Source organism: Peromyscus californicus, unplaced genomic scaffold, assembly GCF_007827085.1.
Source record: "Peromyscus californicus insignis strain IS unplaced genomic scaffold, ASM782708v3 Scaffold_7__1_contigs__length_154581171, whole genome shotgun sequence".
Taxonomy (NCBI): domain Eukaryota; kingdom Metazoa; phylum Chordata; class Mammalia; order Rodentia; family Cricetidae; genus Peromyscus; species Peromyscus californicus.
Window position 1 is genome coordinate 111,954,172 of NW_026294595.1, and position 21,543 is coordinate 111,975,714.

Below are 21,543 nucleotides of genomic sequence, written 5' to 3' on the forward strand. Positions count from 1 at the left end.
GTTAGGGGGATGTCTCTAGAACTTTGCCAAGGAGAATTCTCAGGACTATGTGTCACTATGGATCATCAAGCTAGCTGTACGCACACCCACAGCTTATGCATCCTCACGTTGTTAAGTAATCCAGAAAGCCTGACACTGGGACCAAGTTTGGCCCTTCTTCAACTGGAACAGCGGCTGCTTTGAATCTGGCCAGTCAAGACTTCTGCTTGCATTCCTGTTTTCACATGTAAAATATGAAGACTCCGGATGGCCTTGGCCTTGTTGTCTCACAAACAGCCTTTTTCCTCCATGCTAAGTTTCCCACTTGTCCTCTGCACAGTGTCCCTGAAGGTCCCAGTACTTGTAAAGATGTTAGGCTTTCTGTGAGGTTATGCAGCTAACGACAGTGCTGCTGCCTCTTATTCTGTCCCATTCAGCTTCCAACGGCACTGAGCCCAAAGCTTCACCACTTTCTACAAATGTTCTGAGTCCCTATAGAATTATGCATGTGGAGCTGGCGGGTCGCAAATTCCTGTAATTACTGGAGGTTTGAGCGAGTTGCTAAGAAACAAGACAAGGGGGAAGAAAACAGAGAGGGTTATACCTGCAAGAGAAGGAAAACTATTAGAAACAAAATAAGTACCTGGGACAGGAGTCCATGCAGGTCACAGCAATTCTATTGTGCTTATAAGCCACCCTATCTCAATGTTCCCCCAAAGCCCACTACTGCAACATAAACATGTTTGGGGCAGATTTCTTAAAGCAAAAGAATGTTCTCTCCATGCAAGGAACATTCCTTACGCTGAGCACATACACAGGATGCTGTTTGCACACAGGGTAAGCATGCAGGTGAGGTACAGAAAAAGCTAACTTGAAGAGAACCTTATTCTTCCGTCTTCCACGTGTCCACACACATCTAGAGGAAAGATGTCAGAGGGCATAAACATACCCAAGGACTGGTAATTTATATCCTGTGATTAACCACCTGATGGCAACTTGACTCTAACCCTTGTTATTTAGTTACTCAGGCTGTAAGTGTGAGAAGGGCTCAAGCTGGCATCCTTCTGCTTTGTTACAATCACATTTCATTGGCTTTTCCTAAAATAATTAATCTCAGCAAGACTCTGAATGGGGTCAACAGTATTTAAAGATAAATCCAGATACTCTATTTGTTTTACCCTAGTCTCGACAATTTAGGGCCACCAATGCAGCTATATGACTGAGGTCTTCAAAAACAGAAGTAATTACAGTAATGCATTTTTAATGAGCAGGCACTACTGGGATTTTGAACTAATTTGGGGAGGTGCAAATTAACCATTTCGGTGATTTATTAATGGTTATCCCCAAATCATTTCTTGTTAAGCCCAATTATGTGTCATAATGATGTTCTTATCACCTAGTACCCCAAATTGAGAATAAATCAAGCTAGTTGCTGCAAGTTGAGCTCCCTTGCAGCACGGATGACAACACAATCAGAAGCCACTGGCAGTTGATACCAGAGCAGTTGATACCAAGTGGGATGCAGCCCAAGATGGGTATGACCAAATGTGATACTGATCTAGCGGGGAGGCCCACTTCAGAGCGCCTCACATGCTGGAATGTAGATTGTGTGTCATAGCTGACCAAATCATTCCTCTTCTTCCTCTATGGACCATGAACGGGGGCCAGAGCACCAAACAAAAGACAGGAATTACATGACCTTCTTCAATGGACTAGCTTTGCCAACCACAGTATTTCCCTTCCCTTGTAAGCCAATTTAGGAGGACTTAGCCCAAATGACAACTGTGCCTGCTTAGGGGTTGGCAGCTTATGTGGCTAAGAGGCCAAGGAAGCCTGGAGTTTCTGTTTGCTTTTTAAACTCTATGTACGTCTCTCAAATTCTATTATCTACGCACCACATTCTACCTACCCAAGGGAAACAAAAAAAATTTTTTGTTTTTAATTTGTGGTGCTTGGAGTCAAACCCAGGGTCTTGGGGAATACTAGGCGTATACTTTGCCAGGGAGCTACACCCCCAGCCCTGGAGACCAGTGTTTGATGACAAGCTCCTAGTGTTAATTACCCAAGTGAAGGAAGCTGTGCTATCCATTAACACTAGTGAAGCTTAAGGCTTTCACTGAAGCTACCACTCACCCTGGAGTCACTCTTGGAAGCTACAGACAGCAGCGTTTCTCTAACCACACTGAGGGAAATAAACTAAAACAATACACCCAAACTTCAGTTTCTCCTGGGAAGTAAAGCTTGTATTTCACAGGAGGCCTTTTTTGGGGCAGCAGGGTGGAGGCTTGTTTACGAGTGATGCATGCACTTGGCCCAGCTTCAAAAGAACCACATTCTCAGTGCTGACCCAGTGGGTCTCCCTCTTTCTAGAAAAACCGGGTCTGTTTCACGGTTGGTGACCCGTGGGGCCTGAAGGCACTGAAGAATACTAGCAAGTCAGTGGTGGCAACCTGCTATCCACTCACACCACTTCAGCTCCGTGTCGGTGAAGGACCCTCTGCCAGGTGTCAAAAGCAGACAGCCACACTTCTAGGTCACTTTTTCCCAGCTAGCCAGTGGAGCAAGCCTGTCTGTTTTCATCCAAGCCATCCTCCCTCTGACCCCTCTCTCCAAAATAAACCTCAGCCAGGCCTGCCGTTTTTTCCACATCACTAATAAGATTCCTTTTATGGTCTTGTGAAAAGCGAGGGGGTCGGACTGATCCTAGGGAGGGTGGAACCACCTGCAGGCCCCTTCCTCCTAAACTCCACACACAGTTCAAGGGCAGCCAGTATTCACCCTAAGCTTGGACCCAGCCAGATTTAGAGGTGGCCAACCTCTTTAGCTTAAAGTTCTCCCTAATAGGGGATTAACAAACAAGACAAACATTCTTTGTAAAAGTGAAATCCCACAACAGACACAGCCCGCAGATCTGAAGAGAACTTCACCTACAGCAGCAGTCCCCTGCCAAAATAAGACCCTTTTAATAGCATGTTTTTGATAAATGTCTTATCGCAACCCACAGCAAAGGCCAACTCCTGTAAACGCAGACTTTTAAGAGCCAGCTAGCTCAGCTTCACACACAGACTGAGCCAGACAGGCTCCTCTCCCGCCCCTCTTCTGAGTTTCAAATCACAGCCCAAACCCGCGGGTAGGAGGCAGCAGAGCGCACCCCATCAGAGCACGTGGCGGAAAGCAATCCTCCGGGGCACAGAGCTCCCCCTTCTTACCACCCACCCTCGGAGCTCCAGCTTGGCCAAGCACCAGTCCTGGCAGCGAGTCACGCCTCCTGGACAACGGGCACACCCCCACCATTTCCCTTTCCTCCCCTTCTGCAATCGCACCCATCTTCCTTCCACCCATTTTGGGATGTTGCAAGGGCTTTGCTACAGAGTCGGCCAGCTGTACGCCGGCCTCAAGCTGTCCGGAGGGCCCAGAAGGGAGATGAGGGTGCATGGACTTGCACCCGAAAACACTACTTCCAGCGGGCCTCCCCTTCTAAGCCTTGCCACAGTCCCGGAAGGGTTTGTGGAGGCTGTGTGCCCTCCGGACGAGTGGGTTCCCGCCCTTCCCGGAGAAGTTTGCCAACACAGCTGTTCCAGAGCTGGGGAACCGCTGGGAGCAAGGCAGCCAAGGCTATACCGAGCTGGGGCGGGAGGAAGGGGCCGGCAGGGGGCGGGGGTTCACAGACTAAAGCCTGGACATCAGCCCGAGACACCCCTGCAGCCGCCATCCCAGGCTGGGAGAGCGCCCTCCAACACACCAAAATCTCCCCTGAGGGAGAGCGCCCTCCAACACACCAAAATCTCCCCTGAAGTCGCGGGAAACCGGCTCCCCCACGCCCTGCAGGAAGGACACACCCGCCCTCGGGGCGGCTCACGGGAAAGGGGAGGGTGCCAACTTGGACAGCGTTCGCAGGGCAGACTGTGCGTAGTGGCCTTCCAGGGCGCTCTGAGTTTTAATTAGTTAAGCAAAGAGATCATATACAACTACCTCCTGGTTGGGGGTGGCTACTGCAAGTAGCAAGTATAAAACTAGCATCCTTGGGCATTCCCTTCCTTCCAATCCTCTTCAGTGTCCCCACTTCAGTACGCTTCTAAGCAAACACCATCGAGGATGGAAGACCTGCCGGGCCCATCTTGTTCAAGGTCTAGCTATAGCATGAGGTCTCAGACTCGCCACCTCAAAAGCCTCTCCACTTAGCGCCAAGTTTCAAGCCAGGGGCTATTAAATCCTTCTCAAGGGAATACAGAGCTCCGCCCGCGTTCGACTCCGTCCGGGAGTCGTTCACTCACCGGCCAGGCGAAACTGAAAGGCAGCACGATGCGATTACGGTCGTTGCCACGGCTGGCCTTGAGATTGAAGGTGTTGCCTCCAATGACAGGCGTGGACCCTGAGCCGAAGCTGCAGGGTCCGCCGGCTGTGACGCGGGACTGATACTCCTTGAGGCACACTTTGAAGTACGTGTCACACTCGTCGCGGATGCACTTGCGGTCGCCGGGGTTCCGGGCGCCGCCGCAGCAGTTCCCATTCTGCAGTTCTCCGTTCACGTTCTGCATGGACAGGATCTCCAGCTCAAACTGACCCGACGCCCCGCACACCTGCCGGCGAGGAAGGAGGGTCAATTCATGAGAAAGTTTTTCTCTCGAGGTGGAGGTGGAGACTCCCTGAGACCCCCCACCCCCACTCCTACTCCCAAGCCGCGAAGACTCCTCGGCGGCAAGTGAAAATAATTTTGCAAAACTAGGTTCAGAGCTTGACCTGATTCAGGGGCATAACAACTAAGTGCGAGGGGGAAAAAATGGGAGAACTGCCCCGAGGGGCCAAGAGCGTAATGAACGCACTCTACTCTGCCTGGAGTTTATCTGGGGAGCCGGCGTTCCCAGACCCACTGCAGCCTCTTGGATGAAAAGTCAGGGTCAGGGAGCCTGGTGCCCAAGGACTCGGGAGCCTGCTCTAGGAGCCACAGCCGCCGGCGTCCAGGACGCTACGAGGGAAGGGTGAAGAGTGCGGGGAGTAAGAGGGAGAGAGACTCCTACCTTGGCTCGCAGGGCACAGAGCAGGGCGAGCAGAAGGCTCAGGGGGCGCCCGGGCCGGCCGCGCGTCCGTGGGGACCGCATCGCTGCGCCGCCCGCCGCGGGCACTCCGGACGCCGCCGCCGCCGCCGCCGCCGCTAGCGCTGGTGCTCCCGCCGAGGCTGCCGTCGCCGCTGCCCCCGCGGCCGCCGCGTCCCGGCTCTAATATACTCCGTGGATTGGAGCATGCACGACTGGAAAACAACACCACTTTTCAAAAGCCCTTTCAAGAGCAGCGCGTTCCAGAAGGCAAAGAGGCTGGCCTCCTTTTATTATTCTGATTGCTTCTTTGAGGCGCTCCCCCTCCTCTTCCACCTCTCGGCTTTCTTTCCTTCTCTCGCGCTCCCCTTCTTTTATTATTATGATTATGCGCAGCCTTTTATTCCCTTTCAGATCAGCTGCATGGAACGCGGGGGAGGGAGGGGAAAAAGAAAAAAAACCTGAGCCTAGCTCGCCGGCCGGCTGCAGGTAACACAATGACGCGTGCCCGCCTGGCTCTCGGAGAGAGGGACCCGGAGAGCCCGTCTGGGAGCCGCGACTCAGGCTGGCCACCTCTACCCAGCACGCGGAACAAGGCGCATGCGCGATTGTTAATATTCATAAGGGGCGTGTCCCCTAGCGGGCACGCCCCTTTCCTCCCGGTTGATGGGGAGGGGAGGAACTTAGAAGGGGTTGGGGGGCTGCGGGATGTACCGGGTGGTGTTGCCGTCCGGGGGGCCCCACACGCAAACCACTGCCCTGGGGACCTCGGGCCGAGAGGAAGGAAGGACCCGGGGGGAACGTGGAGGAGCCGGTGGCTCTGGGACGCCCGGAGTGCCTCCGCCGGGCCGCCCCCTCGGTGCGCGGCCTGAGCTCCCAGGCAAGCCCCAGGTGTAGGCGCCGCGGTGCGGCCGGAGCAGTTGGGGCGGGCGGCTTCCGCCTTCCGAGCCGCCTGCGTCAGCTGCGGCTTTCGCCCCGGGAGGAGGGCCTGCCCGCCGGGAACCCGGGCCGCTCCCAGCGAGCGAGCCCAGAGTTCTGTGCTGGCGGCGGCGAGACTGGCGCGCTTGTCGCCGTCTGCTCGCCCCGCAGAGGCGACCTAGGCAGACGCTGCTGGGAACTTTGAAAAACTTTCCCGGAGCCAGACTTGCCGCAAATTCGAGGGAAAGCCTCGGCCGCGCGCCATCCCTTCCCAAATCTCAGTCCGTGAAGCCTCGGAGGGCTCCCAGCTTCCTTTCCAGACCGCACCAGGGCAGAGGCGTGGGGAAGCAGGGGGAGAGGGCGGCGGGCACCCGGGGGGGGCTCGGCTCAGGCCTCGGGAAGGGCTTGCAGAGTCGCGGAGGGCTGCGCCAGCCTCCCGTTCCCGCGCAGTGGCGGGATTGCACCTGTAGGCGGCCTCCGTGTTGCTCTCTGGGTGGCGAAGCGCCGCCTGAATAGAACCTCACCGCTGTCGCGGGCCACAGAACTTGCCTTCTCCTGGGTGATGTGGAAAGCGATGCCATTTTCCACCTTGAGTTAGGCCTTGCAATTAGCGGCGACACTCCTGCTCATAATCAAGGTCAAAGGGAACCCACAGGCTGGCTGAAGCCTCTGCCAGCCTCTTTCCAGCTGGGTCTAAACGGAACTCTTAAGGAATACAGATTTCCATTAAAGGACTTGAGGGACGAATGGAGTTTCATACCTTGCATTGGGCCCGCCATGAAGAAAAGTGTGGCTTTTCCTGGATCAGTTTCGCGCTCTGTTAGACAAAGGGCATTGATGGGTCAAGGGAAAAATACTTTCCAACATGCTGAATTATGATAACATAAAAATAGATATTTGTGGCGAGCTACATTTAAAGAGGCCCAGTATAGACAGTACCAGATACCTTTTGGTGGGGTCAAGAAAGCTGATCGGTACATTGGTTCAAGGCTACCAAAGATAGTTCAGCAATATTGGCGTTTTAATCACCCGAAAACGGTGATTTCTTAATGGCAATGAGCCCCATCTTGATCATTCCTGGGGAACTTAATACATAATTGGGAAGCACATAGCCAAAATCAGAATGAGTTTGCAACTGGTCATAGAAACACCTGGCTCAGGCGGCAGACACCTGAGCATTCCTCAATATCCCCAGCCCCTTTTCCACCAATTATCACTAACGCAAAGCATCCAGTTGCCAATCTTAATCCAATGCAGGTTTTACCCACTAAAGTTTCCAGAAACAATAGTCCCCACTTCTCGCTCAACTCCTCGCTTTTACCTCTATTCACCAAGTTAGGGTACTCAATAGTGGTTTTAAAGCAAAGCTGTGTGGAAAAAAAGCTGCACAGCCCATAAAGGCTGGAGTGGTCTTAGAGTGTACAGTCCTTGAGGTTCTAAGGTCTAAAGCTGTCTTCAAGTTTAAAGCTGTATCCAATAGTCCATGCCACCTGGAAAGAGGCTGTAGAGTTAGGCATTTACTTGGGAATTTTTGAGCTAGCCACCTGAGTTACATTGAAGAGCTACCTGGGATTACAATAGTCCTGCTAGTAACAATTTCGGCTTCATGAAAATTGAGATCAGTACCTGGGCACCAGTGAGTTTAGCTCACTTCTTTAATAGGAAATACAGTAGTTTTGAGTAGTGAAAAGCACCCATGTAACTTAACAGGAATGTCAAATCACTAATAAATACCAAACTCTCCCAGCAAATAGCACAGAGCCCCTAGTCATTTCTGAGCCTGGGAAGGCATATTTGAGGAAGACAGTTGTGACTTACAGGGGATTCTTTCGAAAAATTTCACTTGGGGCTCTTCCAGTGAGCCGGGAGTCCCCCAAGAAGCTAGTTACGTTTATTGCAATGTACTCTGGGTGGAAGCTTTGTCCTCTACTTCCTTGATCACCCGCCCCATACTAGAGAATGGGGAACTACTACTAAACAGAATTCAGATATGGACATTTCCCCTTGCCAAGCCATAGCCTGCCTTCGAGCTTTGCTTTCCAATTGTAAATGAATAGTCCAGAAAACATTCCCATGAAAAATGCCACTTAGCCATTACCCTTACCCCTGAGAGAAAGGAGGGGTTCAGAGCCAGTTACCCTAGGACCCACTGCATGTGTTTGGATAGCTTCTGTAATTTTTTAAAGATGATGCCTCAATTTCTGTTCCACAAAATGTACCCCAACTTTATTGAATCATCAAAGAAGAGTACCAACTTCCCATAGGGCTTACCAAGAGACGTTCAAGTTATAATGATTGTATTTTAAACCGTTTAATCAACTGAAATCCTTAGTCAACACTGATAAGAATCAGCTAATCAATATTTATTGAGAAGTAACTGTTGCATGCAGCAGCAGGGATGATCTAAAGAATAACACATGAAGGGAAATAAGCCCAGCACCAAGAGTACAACATGTATGAGTTCCTTTATACAAAGCTCTAGAACAGGAAAAACTAGTCTCAGGTGAAAAATGAAGTATGGGAAGGGTGGTGGGTGGTTGGAGATTTGATGTGTTTGATGCTTTCCTGAGCGTGAGATAAGGCTATTATCTGTGTCTTAATAAGGAGTTGGGTGACACAGGTGTGCGCATTATCAACTTTCACTAACAAGCACATCTGAAACCAGTGCCAGTCATTATTTGTTAAAGAGAGAGAGAGAGAGAGAGAGAGAGAGAGAGAGAGAGAGAGAGAGAGAGAGAGAGATTGAAAGATTGAGAGTCCCCCCCATTACTTATATCAGTACAAAAGCATTTAGAAATATTTGAAATGAGACCTACAATGTAACTTTAAATGCATAAAAAGTAGAGAATGGCTAGGTGACTAGCTATACTGCCTAAAGAAAGCAATAAAGTCTTAGAGCCTAGCACATGGGAAGGAGGAGGATGACTTTGAGTTCAAGGCCAGCATGGTCTATGTCCTGAGATCCTATCTCAGCAAGACAGAAGAGTGAGAAGAGTGGGGGCAGGAGAAGGGACCAATGAATCTAGGGAATAGACTTGTTCACTGTAAAATTCCTCCAAATTTCTCTTTGAAATGTCAGTTACAAAATGTTGAGGAAATAGTTATTGATATACCTGTTATTATCCAAAGTTCCAAGAACATGGCAGAAACCACCCAAATCCTGGACTTCAGCAGGGTAGAGCAAAGCATTCATGTTCAAGGATTAGAGGTGGTGTAGATGGAGGTAGTAACCAAAGCCCATGGCTCTTTTCCCTGATTACTTGTCCTTCTAATTCTTTTCTTCATTGCAGTAAATAGTCCGAATTAAAGACGAGGAATATATAATGCGCCCTTTAAAATCTTTTATCTTGTTTTTAAAATATGTTTTATGTATATGTCTGGTTAACCTGTGTGTATGTGTGTGTGTGTGTGTGTGTGTGTGTGTGTGTGTGTGTGTAGTACATGCATGCCTAGTGCCTGAAGAGGTTATAAAATGGCATCAGATACCCTGGAAATGGAGTTATGGATGTCTGTCAGCCACACTGTGGATTCTAGGAACTGAACTCAGGCGCTCTGAAAGAGCAACAAGTGATCTTAACAGCTGAGCTATATCTCTCAAGGTTCTCTCTCTCCCTGTTTGCAGAAAAGTTAATGCATCTTTTCAAGTCCTATTCTATGGATATAATATCTCTCTGTCTCTTTTCAATAGAGACAAAGAAGACTTATATGTCCTGGAAGATCCTCTTGTCCTATAATGGGTTACTGCTTCAGACTCCTGGTCAAGGCTCCTAGAAATTCTGCCCAGTCAGTTCTCCAGGTAAGTACAACGTCTCCATATAAGGTTGTCTTCCTGGATTATTCTCATTCTTCCTCACTACAAGGAATTGTGCATAGAAAACCCCCTACCACTTAAGGGTGGACCACACATGAAATATTAAAAGTCAGGTTAAAAAGTAAAATAGTTCCCACAGCAATCATAAATAAGCCATGAGCTTACCCCCTCAAGCATAAATTAAGCACAGACATATTTTTCCAAAGCTTCATTTCACATACACAAAAAAGCTGAATTAATTTTCTTTTGAAAACCAAAACTGTAAGTCTGTTGCATTATCAAGACTAATTTAGTACGAGGCTATTTGAAACTTTGTTTTTGTCTGGCTTTAGGTAGATATCATAATTTTGCCTGCCCTGGTCTAGTTGCACCTCACCCTCACTGTCAAGGTGAACAGAGTTATGTTTCCACATTTTCTTTAACAAACCAATCACAAAAAATCGCTCTAAATCTAAGACGCAAAACTTAGGCAGCATGGGACTGATGTCTCTACTTCATTCCTTAGGACTCAATGTTCTTAGTGATAGTTTGACTCAATGTTCTTAGTGATAGTTTATCACTTTTGGAGCTATGGGGAGAAATGGTCCTGCTTATAAAGTATACTTTTTATTTCTTAGAATTGAGTCTTTGAGGGGAAAATATCCTCTTGCTGTCAAGTTGTATGTTCACAAAACATCTAGAAATGTTCACTGGTCCTTCTCGGTGGTACTGATGTTAGGAGATGCCTGGACTGTGGATGACACCTGAGTGACTCGATGACTTGGTTCATAGAAATTCTGGGGTCCTTTGCTCACACACTGAGCCATAGGTGTGACTGACCAATTTAAATGCTCTTACAAACCTTGCACCTCCTAAAAGGAACCAAAGAAAATTACACTTCCAGAAGCAGGTAGCATTTGAACACTGCCATAGCCCAGTGAATGCTGGGAGTGTGTTTTCACCTCGATTGCAGGCAGTTTTCCCAAAGAAGTACAGAATGAAATCTACCTCGACATCTAAGAGAGTTAGGGAGAGAGGGAAGTTGTTGGAACTTGAGAACAAGAGACTTGAATATATTGAGTTATCTGGGAAAATTTCCAAAACATGTAAATTTGAGTGTCAAAGAAAAATGATTACACCTGCCAATGGTCACAGTGTTTCATGTTTGGGTTAATGTTTCTCAATAAATTACAACTCTGTGTCTGTGTTTGACACTTCTGTTCTCAAGCCAATGGTCTCTTTAACTGATATATGCTCTGATTTAGAAGTTATTAAGAATATCAAAATTGGATGATTGTAACATTTATGTTTAATTTTTTCATTTGGAAGGTAAATCATTTTTATGGTTGTTTTATTGCAAGAATGCTTAAGGATGGTTAAACAAATATTAGCGAGCATAGAAATACTGACCCATTATAAATGTCTAGATCTTCAGTGCTAGCCATAATACAGCTTTGCTGATACATAGATTTTTTTTTTATAAGCATCATTCAGAAATTATTTCAGGACAGTGGCAGAATTCCTATTTCCTTTGTCAATAAAGTTAAAGCATAGAAAAAATTTAAATGACAACAAAGAAGGATAAAACAAATAACAAATAAACTTTCCAAAAGATTATTATTTTATGCACTAAAGTAACAATATTTTTCTTAAAGCCAATTAGAAACTAGAGAAATCAACTATTTCTCTGAAGAGGAACTTAGGGGCTTCTTTTTTTACTAGACCACACATGAAACATGCTTTAATAGTGCAATTTGCCCATGGTCTGAGCTACATTACTAAAAATATAGGGGGTTGGCAGTTAAGCAAGCAGCACCCATAGTCCCTGCATATTTTTTACTAGCCTTTTAATATTTCTGGAAGACTTGTCTCTGGTCTGGGAGCTAGATTTTGTTTTTAAACTGTAGTAAAGTACTCATAACCAAGTTTACCATACTGAACTATTTTTAAGTTCGATGGTGTTTAGAGCATTGATGTTGTGCAATAATCTCTAAAAGCTTTCCATGTTGCAAAACTGAAAGTCAACCCATTAAATAACTCCCTTTGTCTTTCCTCTTCCCCTGGGCACCTAGCAACAACCATTTAACTCTCTGTCTCTAGGTACTTCACATAAAGTGGCTGCATACAGCGTTTATCTCTGATTTCACTTAGCAAATGTCCCCAAGGTCCATGCACATTGCAGCGTGTGTTAGGATTCTCCTCTACTGGGGTATAGCTCATCAGTAGAATGTCTGCTTAGCATACACAAGGACACGGGTTCCATTCTGGTAATTATTGTAAAACAAAGAAAAATTAATCTCCATTTTTTAAAAGAAAGTATATGTGTGTGTGTGTGTGTGTGTGTGTGAGAGAGAGAGAGAGAGAGAGAGAGAGAGAGAGAGAGAGAGAGAGAGAGAGAGCGCACATGCAAGTCCATGTCCCCATATGTACACATTCAGAGGCTGGAGTTGATATTGGGTGCCTTAATACATCTCTCTCTAGTTTATTTTTGAGACAGAGTATCTCTTACTGAATGGTGAACTCATGATTTAACTAGATTGGCTATCCATGTCTGGGGATTCCTCTGTCTTCCTACACAGTGTTGGTGTTACAGGCATGTATCACCACATCTAGGCCTTACCTGGGTAATGAGGCTCTGAAATCAGGTCCTCATAATTGCACTTTACTCACTGAATCATTTCTCTAGCCCCTGTTCTCTATAATTTAATGCTGATTCCATTGTGTGTTTGAATTATGCTTTTTTTAAAAATACATTCTCTCTCTTTTTTTTTTTGGTTTTTCAAGACAAGATTTCTCTGTGTAGCTTTGCGCCTTTCCTGGAACTTGCTTTGTAGACCAGGCTGGCCTTGAACTCACAGAGATCCACCTGCCTCTGCCTCCTGAGTGCTGGGATTAAAGGCGTGTGCCACCACCGCCTGGCTGCATTCTCTTGAGATGGACAATTGAGTTGTGTCTACCATTTGACTGTTTTGAATAATTCTATTTGGGGGGGGGCATAAAAGTATCTTTTTTTTTAACCCCATTTTCAATTCTTTTGGATATATACTGGATACCATGTCTAAGTGTAATACTAACCTACTGGGCCATGCCTGGGAAAGGGCATCATAAGGTCCTAATGTGAAGACCTTCAAGTAGAGCAGCTGAAGGACTTAGGAGAGTGTCCAACTAGGAAAGAGGGGAAAGGAGGCCCCCCTACTATGTTAGACAGGCTGACAAGTAAGGAGATGACTTGTCAGCTGCAAATGGCATATTGGGATTGGTGGATGGAGGGTGCATGGAATTTGACTTTTAACTCAATAGAAAGACAAAATTTGTTTCTGTAACCAGCCATTATACAGTGAGTCCTTGCCATCAAAGGTAATCAGAGAGATGTTTCTCTGGACTATTGTAAAAAGAAGAAGAGAGCAAGAGATTCTCTGCTGTGGTGGGAGGTCGTGCTGGGGAATTTCAGGAATCAGGTCCACAGACAAAGAGTACCTAGCAGCAAGCTTTATCATACTCTACCCTTGCTCCTCTAAATGCAGTCTTAGAATCAACACTATTAGCATATACCTGACATCTACTTATAATCCCTGCCTTGTGGGACTCAAGAAAGGGATTAAGAGTTCAAGGCTAGTCCAGGCTACCTAATGAGTTTCCAACCCTGTCTGAAACAAACAAACAAACAAACAAACAAACAAAATAAAACAAAACCAAAAACAAAACAAAACACAGAATCTTGGAAATCTCAGGTCTTTATTCCAGAACTCTCTAAATCAGAACCAGCAATTATATAAGATCCTTGTGTGATTTGTATGCACGTTAATGTTTAAGAAGCCCTAATCTAACATACATTGAGCACAGATGTCCAGAATTAGGTTGATTATACTGCTCTTTCTACAGAAAGCTCATCCATGACCAGCCATTCTCTCTCTCAACCAGAAGATAGTTGTAGACAAATGAACAAGCCCAGCTGAGGTCAGCTGAATGGATCTTGGTCAGCAGAACCTTTCAGTCAACCCATACTCTTGTGAGAATTAACAACTGGTTCTTTTAAGATAAGTTTAGAGCTGGTTTGTTGGGTAGCATTACTGTGGCAACAGATCCTTCCTCTGTGGGTGAAATTTGAAAAAAAAAAAAGAAACAAACAAAACCAAGCAGAGCTGCAAAGTGTTAGCTCTTAACCTTCCAAAGAAAGATCATTGTCACTAATAAGCCTCTGAGAGCTACATGCAGCTTAGGGTAACCAAACTGAACTAAGCAGCCTCTACTTGACTCAGCAAACTGGAATAAGAGTTAAAAATCTCATTACTATAGACTTGCTCTGCTCAGTGTCTCTAAGTTATTTTCAGGCCTCTCTGCAACAAATCTTGACTTAAACTTTTTGTAACCAAAGTTTTAAACTAACCAGGTGATTGACTGAAGCTCTCTGTCCTTCCTGTAATACATGCTGTGTGTTCTCCCACAGCATGGAGAACTCTTACAGTCAATAGACTGAGTTCTCATGTTCTTGTGCAATTCAGTTATAAAGAGGGGTAGGATGGTAAACTTTCCAATCATCAGTTGGGTGGGTTCCCAACCTGTACTTGTTTTTGTAATTACATCATTCCAGGCAATGTTACATAAACCGATGGAATAAGTGTGCCAAAAGAGAGCTGTTGCTTCCATGCATACTAAATCAAATATAACTTGAGGAAAACAAATATGAGTAGCTAAAAGTAGATTCTTGTTGAATAAACGTGACCAAGACAACTTTAACCGACTTGAAAATGTCTTAAAAATAGAGATCAGAGTTTGCATTCTGATTGTTTTCTATGTCTAACTTTCATTGCAATTTAAGGAATGAATACTAAAAAAATGATGTGTTATCTATGTGATTACATGCAATCCTACCAATGTAAATAAAAAAATTATCTTAGCTTAAAAATGGGCAGACAAATATCAATTTGCATGTTTTCTGTTGAAGTGAAGCATTTGTGTATCATCTTTCATGATTCCATTTTTAGCCAGTGTTTTTGATTAACAAACCAATTACAAGTGATGATTGTATCACTTAAGTGAGTTTTATTCTGTTAGTGGAGTCTGGACCAGTGCCTGACATATAACAGAAACATGATTACCAGCTGTTGAATGAATCTGTTGTAGATGGCTGGCAATATACATCATAACAAAAGTAGACATGTTTTTACACACCAATGTGTTTTAATACTGACACTTAAAACCAGTAACCTAGAAGCAGAAGGACTGGCTTAGGAATTCAGTAAATCTTTCTAAGTATTGCTTCTTTATAAGACCTTAAATAAAAGCAGACAATTCAGCAGTTTGCCATTATTGATAATGCCCTACTAGCATGTAGAAGTGTCATTGGGAAGGCTTGTGATTATGAAGCTTAAGTACAGAATTTTTAGTTAGTCTGAGGTAGCATCCTAGAATTTACATTGCTAACAAGGTCTTACTCTAAAGACCAATCTCTGAAAGTTGCCAATCTACTAAATCCCGAAGTGGACAATTACCAAGGCCATCTGCCTCTCCCTCTGGCCATGTGCATCCCAGACCATTTAACTCATTCAAATGGCTCACCTGACTGGGGATTTGGCTTCAGTGTTCTCCCAACCAGTTTTCAGCAGTCTGGGTTCATTGAGGAATAAAGTGAGACAACTCAGGCATATAACCCTGGGTCAGTTGTGAATTATAATAGTGTTGTTTTCTTGTTTAATTTAACCCCACAGCAACACTATAACTATACCCATGTTACAGACAGGAAGCTGAGGTTCAGAAAGGACATACCATTGTATACCTACTTGCTTCCATAGAGTTACATAGCTAATAGTCAGTGGGGTAAATGTCATGGTAGGTTGAGTGAGAGTCAAGGGTCTTATTTTTTTCATAGTAGCTATGAAGGCTGTAGATTATTATGCAATTAGAGTGGACAATTAAATCTAGAGCAAGAATTCTTAGACTCTAATCTGCAGGTAAGCCCTGTGGACACTTTATTAAAATGCAGATTCTTATTCTGTGGGAGGAGGGCAGGCCCAAGGTTAGATTCTGCATTTCTCACAAGTTCCTCAGTGATACTGAGATAATGCTTGTAAAAGTGGTGTTCTCAATCCTATTAGCACTAGTGCAGACCCTGGATGTCCACTGGCAGAAAACAGAGGTCCTAAATAGTACTTTAATCAGATCACACACAAGGTAATTTGCCTTTCTTTTTTTTTTTTTTTTTCAGTTTGAACAGGGAACAGAAAGAGATTTCATATCAAAAGAATGAATTCATAAAGGTGCTCCAGGACCATATAATCTTCATGGAGCTGAGACAATTAGAGTGAGAAACCCTGCTTGTGTGCTATCTTGATCTCCAGGGAAAAGGGGAGAAGGTGAGTTTCTGTTCACTTCAGAGGCATGCAAAAGGAATCTACTTTGTCCTCCTAATTACCATCAAAACCAAACTGGGGTCTGGGATTAGAGTGAAAACACTGTAAGGGCTACAAGCTTTAAAACTCTTTTTTATATCTTTTCTAATTTCCAACCTGTTGCTGGTTTATTTTCCAATTTTACATGTTAATATTTTTCCTCATTGAGCTGGGTTCGGTGGTTCAGGCTTTTAAGCAACACATGGGAGGCACATACATGTAGCTCAAGATGAGTTAGAGGCTATTTTGGTGTTCCTTCAAGAACTCCAGTTGGGGATACATAGTGAGACTTTGTCTCAAAAAAAATAACCAGCTAAACAATCAAACAAGAAAGCCTATAAATCTTTCCATCGTAGTTATTTTTCCTGTACTGCATGGTTGAATGAACCTAAAGCCTCACATGTGCTATAAGCAAGTGTTTTACCATTGAGCTACATTCCAAGCCTTTTAAAAAATTGTTATCTTTAAAATGTGTGTGTTTGTGTGTGTGTACATTCATGAGGGCAGTTGTCCCCGGAGTCCAGACAGATGTCTGTGAGCTGGAGTTACAGTTGGTTGTAGCCACCCGACATGGGTACTGGGAATGGAACTTGAGTACTGTGGAATGGCATTACCTGATCGCATAACCCTTGATCCTGTTCTCTAGTCCTTTTTTATTTTTTTTTAATTCTTATGACAAGGTCTCACTAAACTGCCCAGGCTAGCTTTGAATTCACTTTGTAGTCCAGGCAGGACCTTCTGCTTCAGCCTCACAAGTTGCTAGAATAGTCCTTTGCCACCAGACCCATCTGAAATTCTTCTTGGTGTAGTGTTCTGTGAGTTTTGACAAATGCAGTCTAGACACAGGACATTCCCATCATGCCCAATTACCTCATGTTGCTCCTAGGTAACAGTCCTACCCTCTAGATTCTATAGCTCTACCTTTTCTAGAATGTCCTATGAACAGAACCACAAAATTGGCGGCCTTTTGAGTCAGACTCTTTGACTCAGCAGAATGTACTTATGATTCACATATTTTTTTTTGCATTTGTTAGTAAGTTCTATCCTTTTAAATTTCTGAATGATATGCTAATACCACAGTTTGTCTATCCCCAATTGAGAGATCTTTGCATTTAATCCTTTATTTTTAATGAATACAGCTGCTAGCAACACTTATACATAGACTTTTGCTTAAACAAAATACATTTTTATTTCTCATAGATGAGTATCAAGAAGTGGGATTATTTGATCCCTATGTAAGAAAATGACAAGCTGTTTTCCCAATGGCTATACCATTTAGCATTCATCCTAGCAACATTATTAGTGCTATTTCTGAGCTCTATTGGCCTCTGACTACTGGACACATTTCACTTTGGGGACCTCAGGAAGGATCTACCATGAACAAGAGCCACCCAAGAGAATGCTGAAGTCACAGGTTTGAGGAAAGCTAGAGAAGCTGGATTTCTTTTGCTAGACCTCCTCTAGCTCTATCTGTTGAGGTCTTCATGGACTCTTGCTTGCTGGTGGATTTGAGTCCACCTCTCCCCGCTCAAACACCACTCTTGTGGCCAGATAATATGACTTTGAGAACAGCTTCCCCCTTGCCCCTGAAAAGATTGAAATGTTCTGAGATCAATCCTCAGCACACATACCACTAACAGAGCTCTAGCAATTTCGTTGTTCTGTCCTTCATCGGGCAGCTGCAGGGACAGTCCCCTGTCCCAGCTCAGCCCCTGTGTCAACCTGAAAACTATTCATTTCATTTAATCCTGAATTCTTTAATTTTTGAAAATGTGGATATAGGATACTGTGAGCATCAAATATATCCTTTATACTCCAGAATCACTGGTATGTGTCATTAGCAACACATTCTTAAACTCTCCTGCCACATCCTTGAAGACTTGGAAGACGTTCCCTATAAGAGTTCCCTAGTTCCTACAGTTTCAGAAAAACAAAACACCATAGGAAATTTCATACACAAAATACATTCCTTTTGGCTTGTTTCAGGACCCAAGCAGTATTCAGAGAATAAATGGTCTCCAGTGACTAATTAAAGGTGAGTTCCTTATAAGGAAGATTACTATATGAACCCCATGAAAAATCTTTTGTCATTTGGTGGGTAATATTTTTTAAACTTCTACTTTATGTTAGATGACACAGGAGGCATATGGAGAAAACCAAATGTGAAGACCATCCAGAGAGCTTTGTAATCATAGGGTATGTAAAAAAAAAAATGTATCAGAATTGTACCAGGACCATTAAACCTGTAGTCATCACAGACAACCTTAGCTACACAATAAAATCACCTGGGGAACTCTAAAAATTGCTGATGCCTCAGCCCCACCCAAGAGATCCTGATTTAATTGGTCCAGGTTGTAGCCTGAGCACTGAGGATGTTTAACATCTTTCAACGTGTAGCCACAGTGGAAACTCCTGGCACTTGGCTGCACAAAACAAGTGAGAAGAAGGATGACCTTACCAGCACCTTCTCTTACACAAGGGACCCTCCAAAATGTGTCTCACCTAGGAGCTTTAGGACTCATAAACACACTGGGATGTGGAATTGTACCAAGATAGGGACTGAGAAAATGCCACTCTCATTCTTGCATTCGGATGGGAGTGAATATTAGGTGTATGAGAACAAATGAGAGACACTTTAGAAGGACATGTTCCATGTGCAAAAGCATTTTACAATTGTTCCACAAGAATAATATTTTACTGGACCTGAGTGGAAACTCCAGATCTACCATTGATTAGCTCCATAATTTCTCTATCCTTTGTTTTCCCATATGCACAATGGATACAATGATAGTCTCATCCTTTTATTGTGGATAGCAAAATCAAGTAATGTGAATAAAGAACTTAGCTTGATTCTTGGCACATAAGCTCTCTACATGTTTGAGATGCCCCTTATCAGCTTAATGGTGGTTGTTAGTAGTATACTATAGAGACCTAAATTAATCTCAGTTAAGGGAAATGAGTGAAGTTTACTTAGAATAAACAGAAGTTAATAGGGTCTAGAAAGCTAGGTCACTGTATGAGTGTTTACCTCTAAAGCTTGATGACATGTGGTAAGATCCCAACACCTGTGTCAGACAGCTGGGTGTAGCCAGATGTGCCTGCAACCACACTGCTGTAGGACCTGGACACATGAGAATCACTGGGGCTTGGCATCTGCCAGCCTACCTCTGGGTTCCATTAAGAGACCCTGCCTCAAAGTAATAAAGTGCAGAAAGATAAACTAGAACACCTAATGTTCTCCTTTGACTTCCGAGAGCACAAACGAAGAAACTAAGAAAATACAGAAAAATAGCCAAGAAAATAAGCCAAAAGTTCTTATAAACCTCATAATGATTGGTGCATTTGAGCTCTGAGACTCTTGATGGAGAAAAGAGTCTGCCGCATATATGGCATGGATAGAAAGATACATAGACAGGTAGATAGATAGATAGACAGGTAGACAGACGATTGATAGATAGATAGATAGATAGATAGATAGATAGATAGATAGATAGATAGATAGATGATAGAGAGTTCAACCAGAAGCTTGGGCAGTAGGTTTTATATATACAATAATCGTCCAATGAAAAGATTTACTGGGTTAATTTTGAATTGAAATGGAAGCATCTAGAGCAGGAGTAACAGAGACTTGCTTCCACAGGGGAAAGGATGGGGGTGGTGTTAGATTTGGCAATGAGAATTAATTTCTGGGCTTGACTGAGTGCACCTAGGAAACAGAAGTGAGCTGATTGAGGAGAAAGAGGACCCTGGTGTGTATGTTGTGAGGCAGATCCTAATGAGGGGGCAGCTGAGGTAAAGTCAAGAGATTGTCTCCAGCAAGGAGGCCGGTGAAGAGCCTCTGCTTACTTGGGTCCTGCTTTAGGCCCTTGAGCCCATTCTTTTCACTGCCACAGGAAAAATGAAAAGGGTGGCAGGAAGAGTCCATTGTTTTTCCAGAGATCAAAGGTCATGCATCCTTGTGGGCTTTATGTCTCCAGACTAAGGCCCAGGAGGCAGTTACTAACCTCTCATTTCACTCTGAGGACCAAGACACCCAGTCTCTTTAACCAGCCCTCTTTCAAGTGGTCTTCCTATAATTTACAAAGTCCTTCCAGTGCTGGCCTCTCAGGGAGCTGCTAGATAGTTCCATAAAATCCTTTTAGCTTTTCGCAGAGCATCAGAGCTACGCAGGAATCACCTTGAGAATTTTGTACATGGATTGGTGACCCTCAAAGAGTCTGACTCAGCAAATCTTAGGTAGGGCCCAGGAATATGCTTGGCAAAAGGCCTTTCATGGGGCCACCGCCACCGCCACCGCCACCGCTGCTGCTGCTTAGAGGTCCACACTCTGAAAGCTCCTAGCCTAGTCTCCCCTTTCCTACTAGCTCCCTCAGCTGTGGATTCTTGAATATGGACCGCTGTTTCTCTTTCGGGGGATGGTCTTAAACTTTAATAAATTCTCTAGGTGATGTTAGTTGATGTCCTATTCTAAGATGTAGCTTCTCTTTGGGAGGACTCAAGCATTGTTTTAGGGACAACTTGGTGGGAAATAGAATATATAATGTCCATGTCCTTTCCAGAAGGTCCACTGCTTCTTACATCTTACCTGAGTACATGAGATACCAAGGGGTAAGCCATGTATGAAGGGTCAGATGTATCATTAAGACTTTGCAAATGTAAAGTCTATGTTACAGTGATGCTTTTTCTTTCTTCATCTTTTCCTTTTTGCTGTTGTTTTGTATCTGGGGGACATTTTGGAAGAAAGACATTCCCTTCCTACTGATGTTCTTGACAACCTTGTTGTCTCACTGTTGATCTTCCTTTGAAGTTCGAGTCTTCAGACATTTCAAGCAAGGAATCCCTTTGTTTCTTCTCCATCTTCTGAGATGAAATTCTGTTGGATTTAGTTAGGGACCCACCTCCATCTTCTGAGATGAAATTCTGTTGGATTTAGTTAGGGACCCACCTCATCTTCTTTCTAGGCCCCCAAAATAGAACTTGAAACATGTACAGGTATCTTTTCAAGGAGCAACCTGCCATCTGAATGATCTGTTCAAACAAAGCCACTTTTGTCACTGTCCTTTTTAGGTTCTGCAGTTGGGTTTTTGAGGCTCGGTTACCAAAGGGGAGAGAGATAAGGATAGCTTGTTGCTTTTTGGTGACTGGAGGCTATGTCTATGGATGGCCATGTGGAGAAATCAAAGCAGCTCAGTGTTGGGTATAAGCAAGTGAATCTTAGCTCCAATTGGAATTTGCAAGTCCTCTGGTACTGAGAAGCCTCAAGTGCACATTGCTCTTACCTCTCCAGCCCTATGCTGGGAACTCACCAGTCCTGCAGTACCTACATTGGGTTCTCCTGTCCTACAGAAGGGCGGTTCTTAGGCAACAGCTGGAGTTTATTTTGATCTCTGTCTTTTGAAGCCAGAAACTGTTCATGTGTAACTTTAAAGAAAAC

The 21,543-nt window shown here is 44.5% G+C and overlaps 1 protein-coding gene and 1 long non-coding RNA gene across 2 annotated transcripts in view; one reads left to right on the top strand and one right to left on the bottom strand.

Annotated features, from left to right (window-relative positions):
- Nucleotides 1-5,589, bottom strand: part of Jag1 (jagged canonical Notch ligand 1) — a 35,775-nt gene extending 30,186 nt beyond the window's left edge. Inside the window, exons 1-2 of the mRNA XM_052725011.1 lie at nt 4,998-5,589; nt 4,254-4,559 (exon numbers count right to left, since the gene is read on the bottom strand). Coding sequence (XP_052580971.1) covers nt 4,254-4,559; nt 4,998-5,078 — 387 coding nt within the window. The 5' untranslated portion in view covers nt 5,079-5,589. The remainder of the gene's footprint in view (nt 1-4,253; nt 4,560-4,997) is intronic.
- A 774-nt stretch (nt 5,590-6,363) lies between these two features.
- On the top strand, nt 6,364-18,145 carry LOC128101674 (uncharacterized). Its single transcript, XR_008215161.1, has 3 exons — nt 6,364-9,726; nt 15,926-16,073; nt 18,096-18,145. It is a non-coding gene; the product is annotated as an uncharacterized LOC128101674 (long non-coding RNA).
- The last annotated feature ends 3,398 nt before the right edge of the window (nt 18,146-21,543 follow it).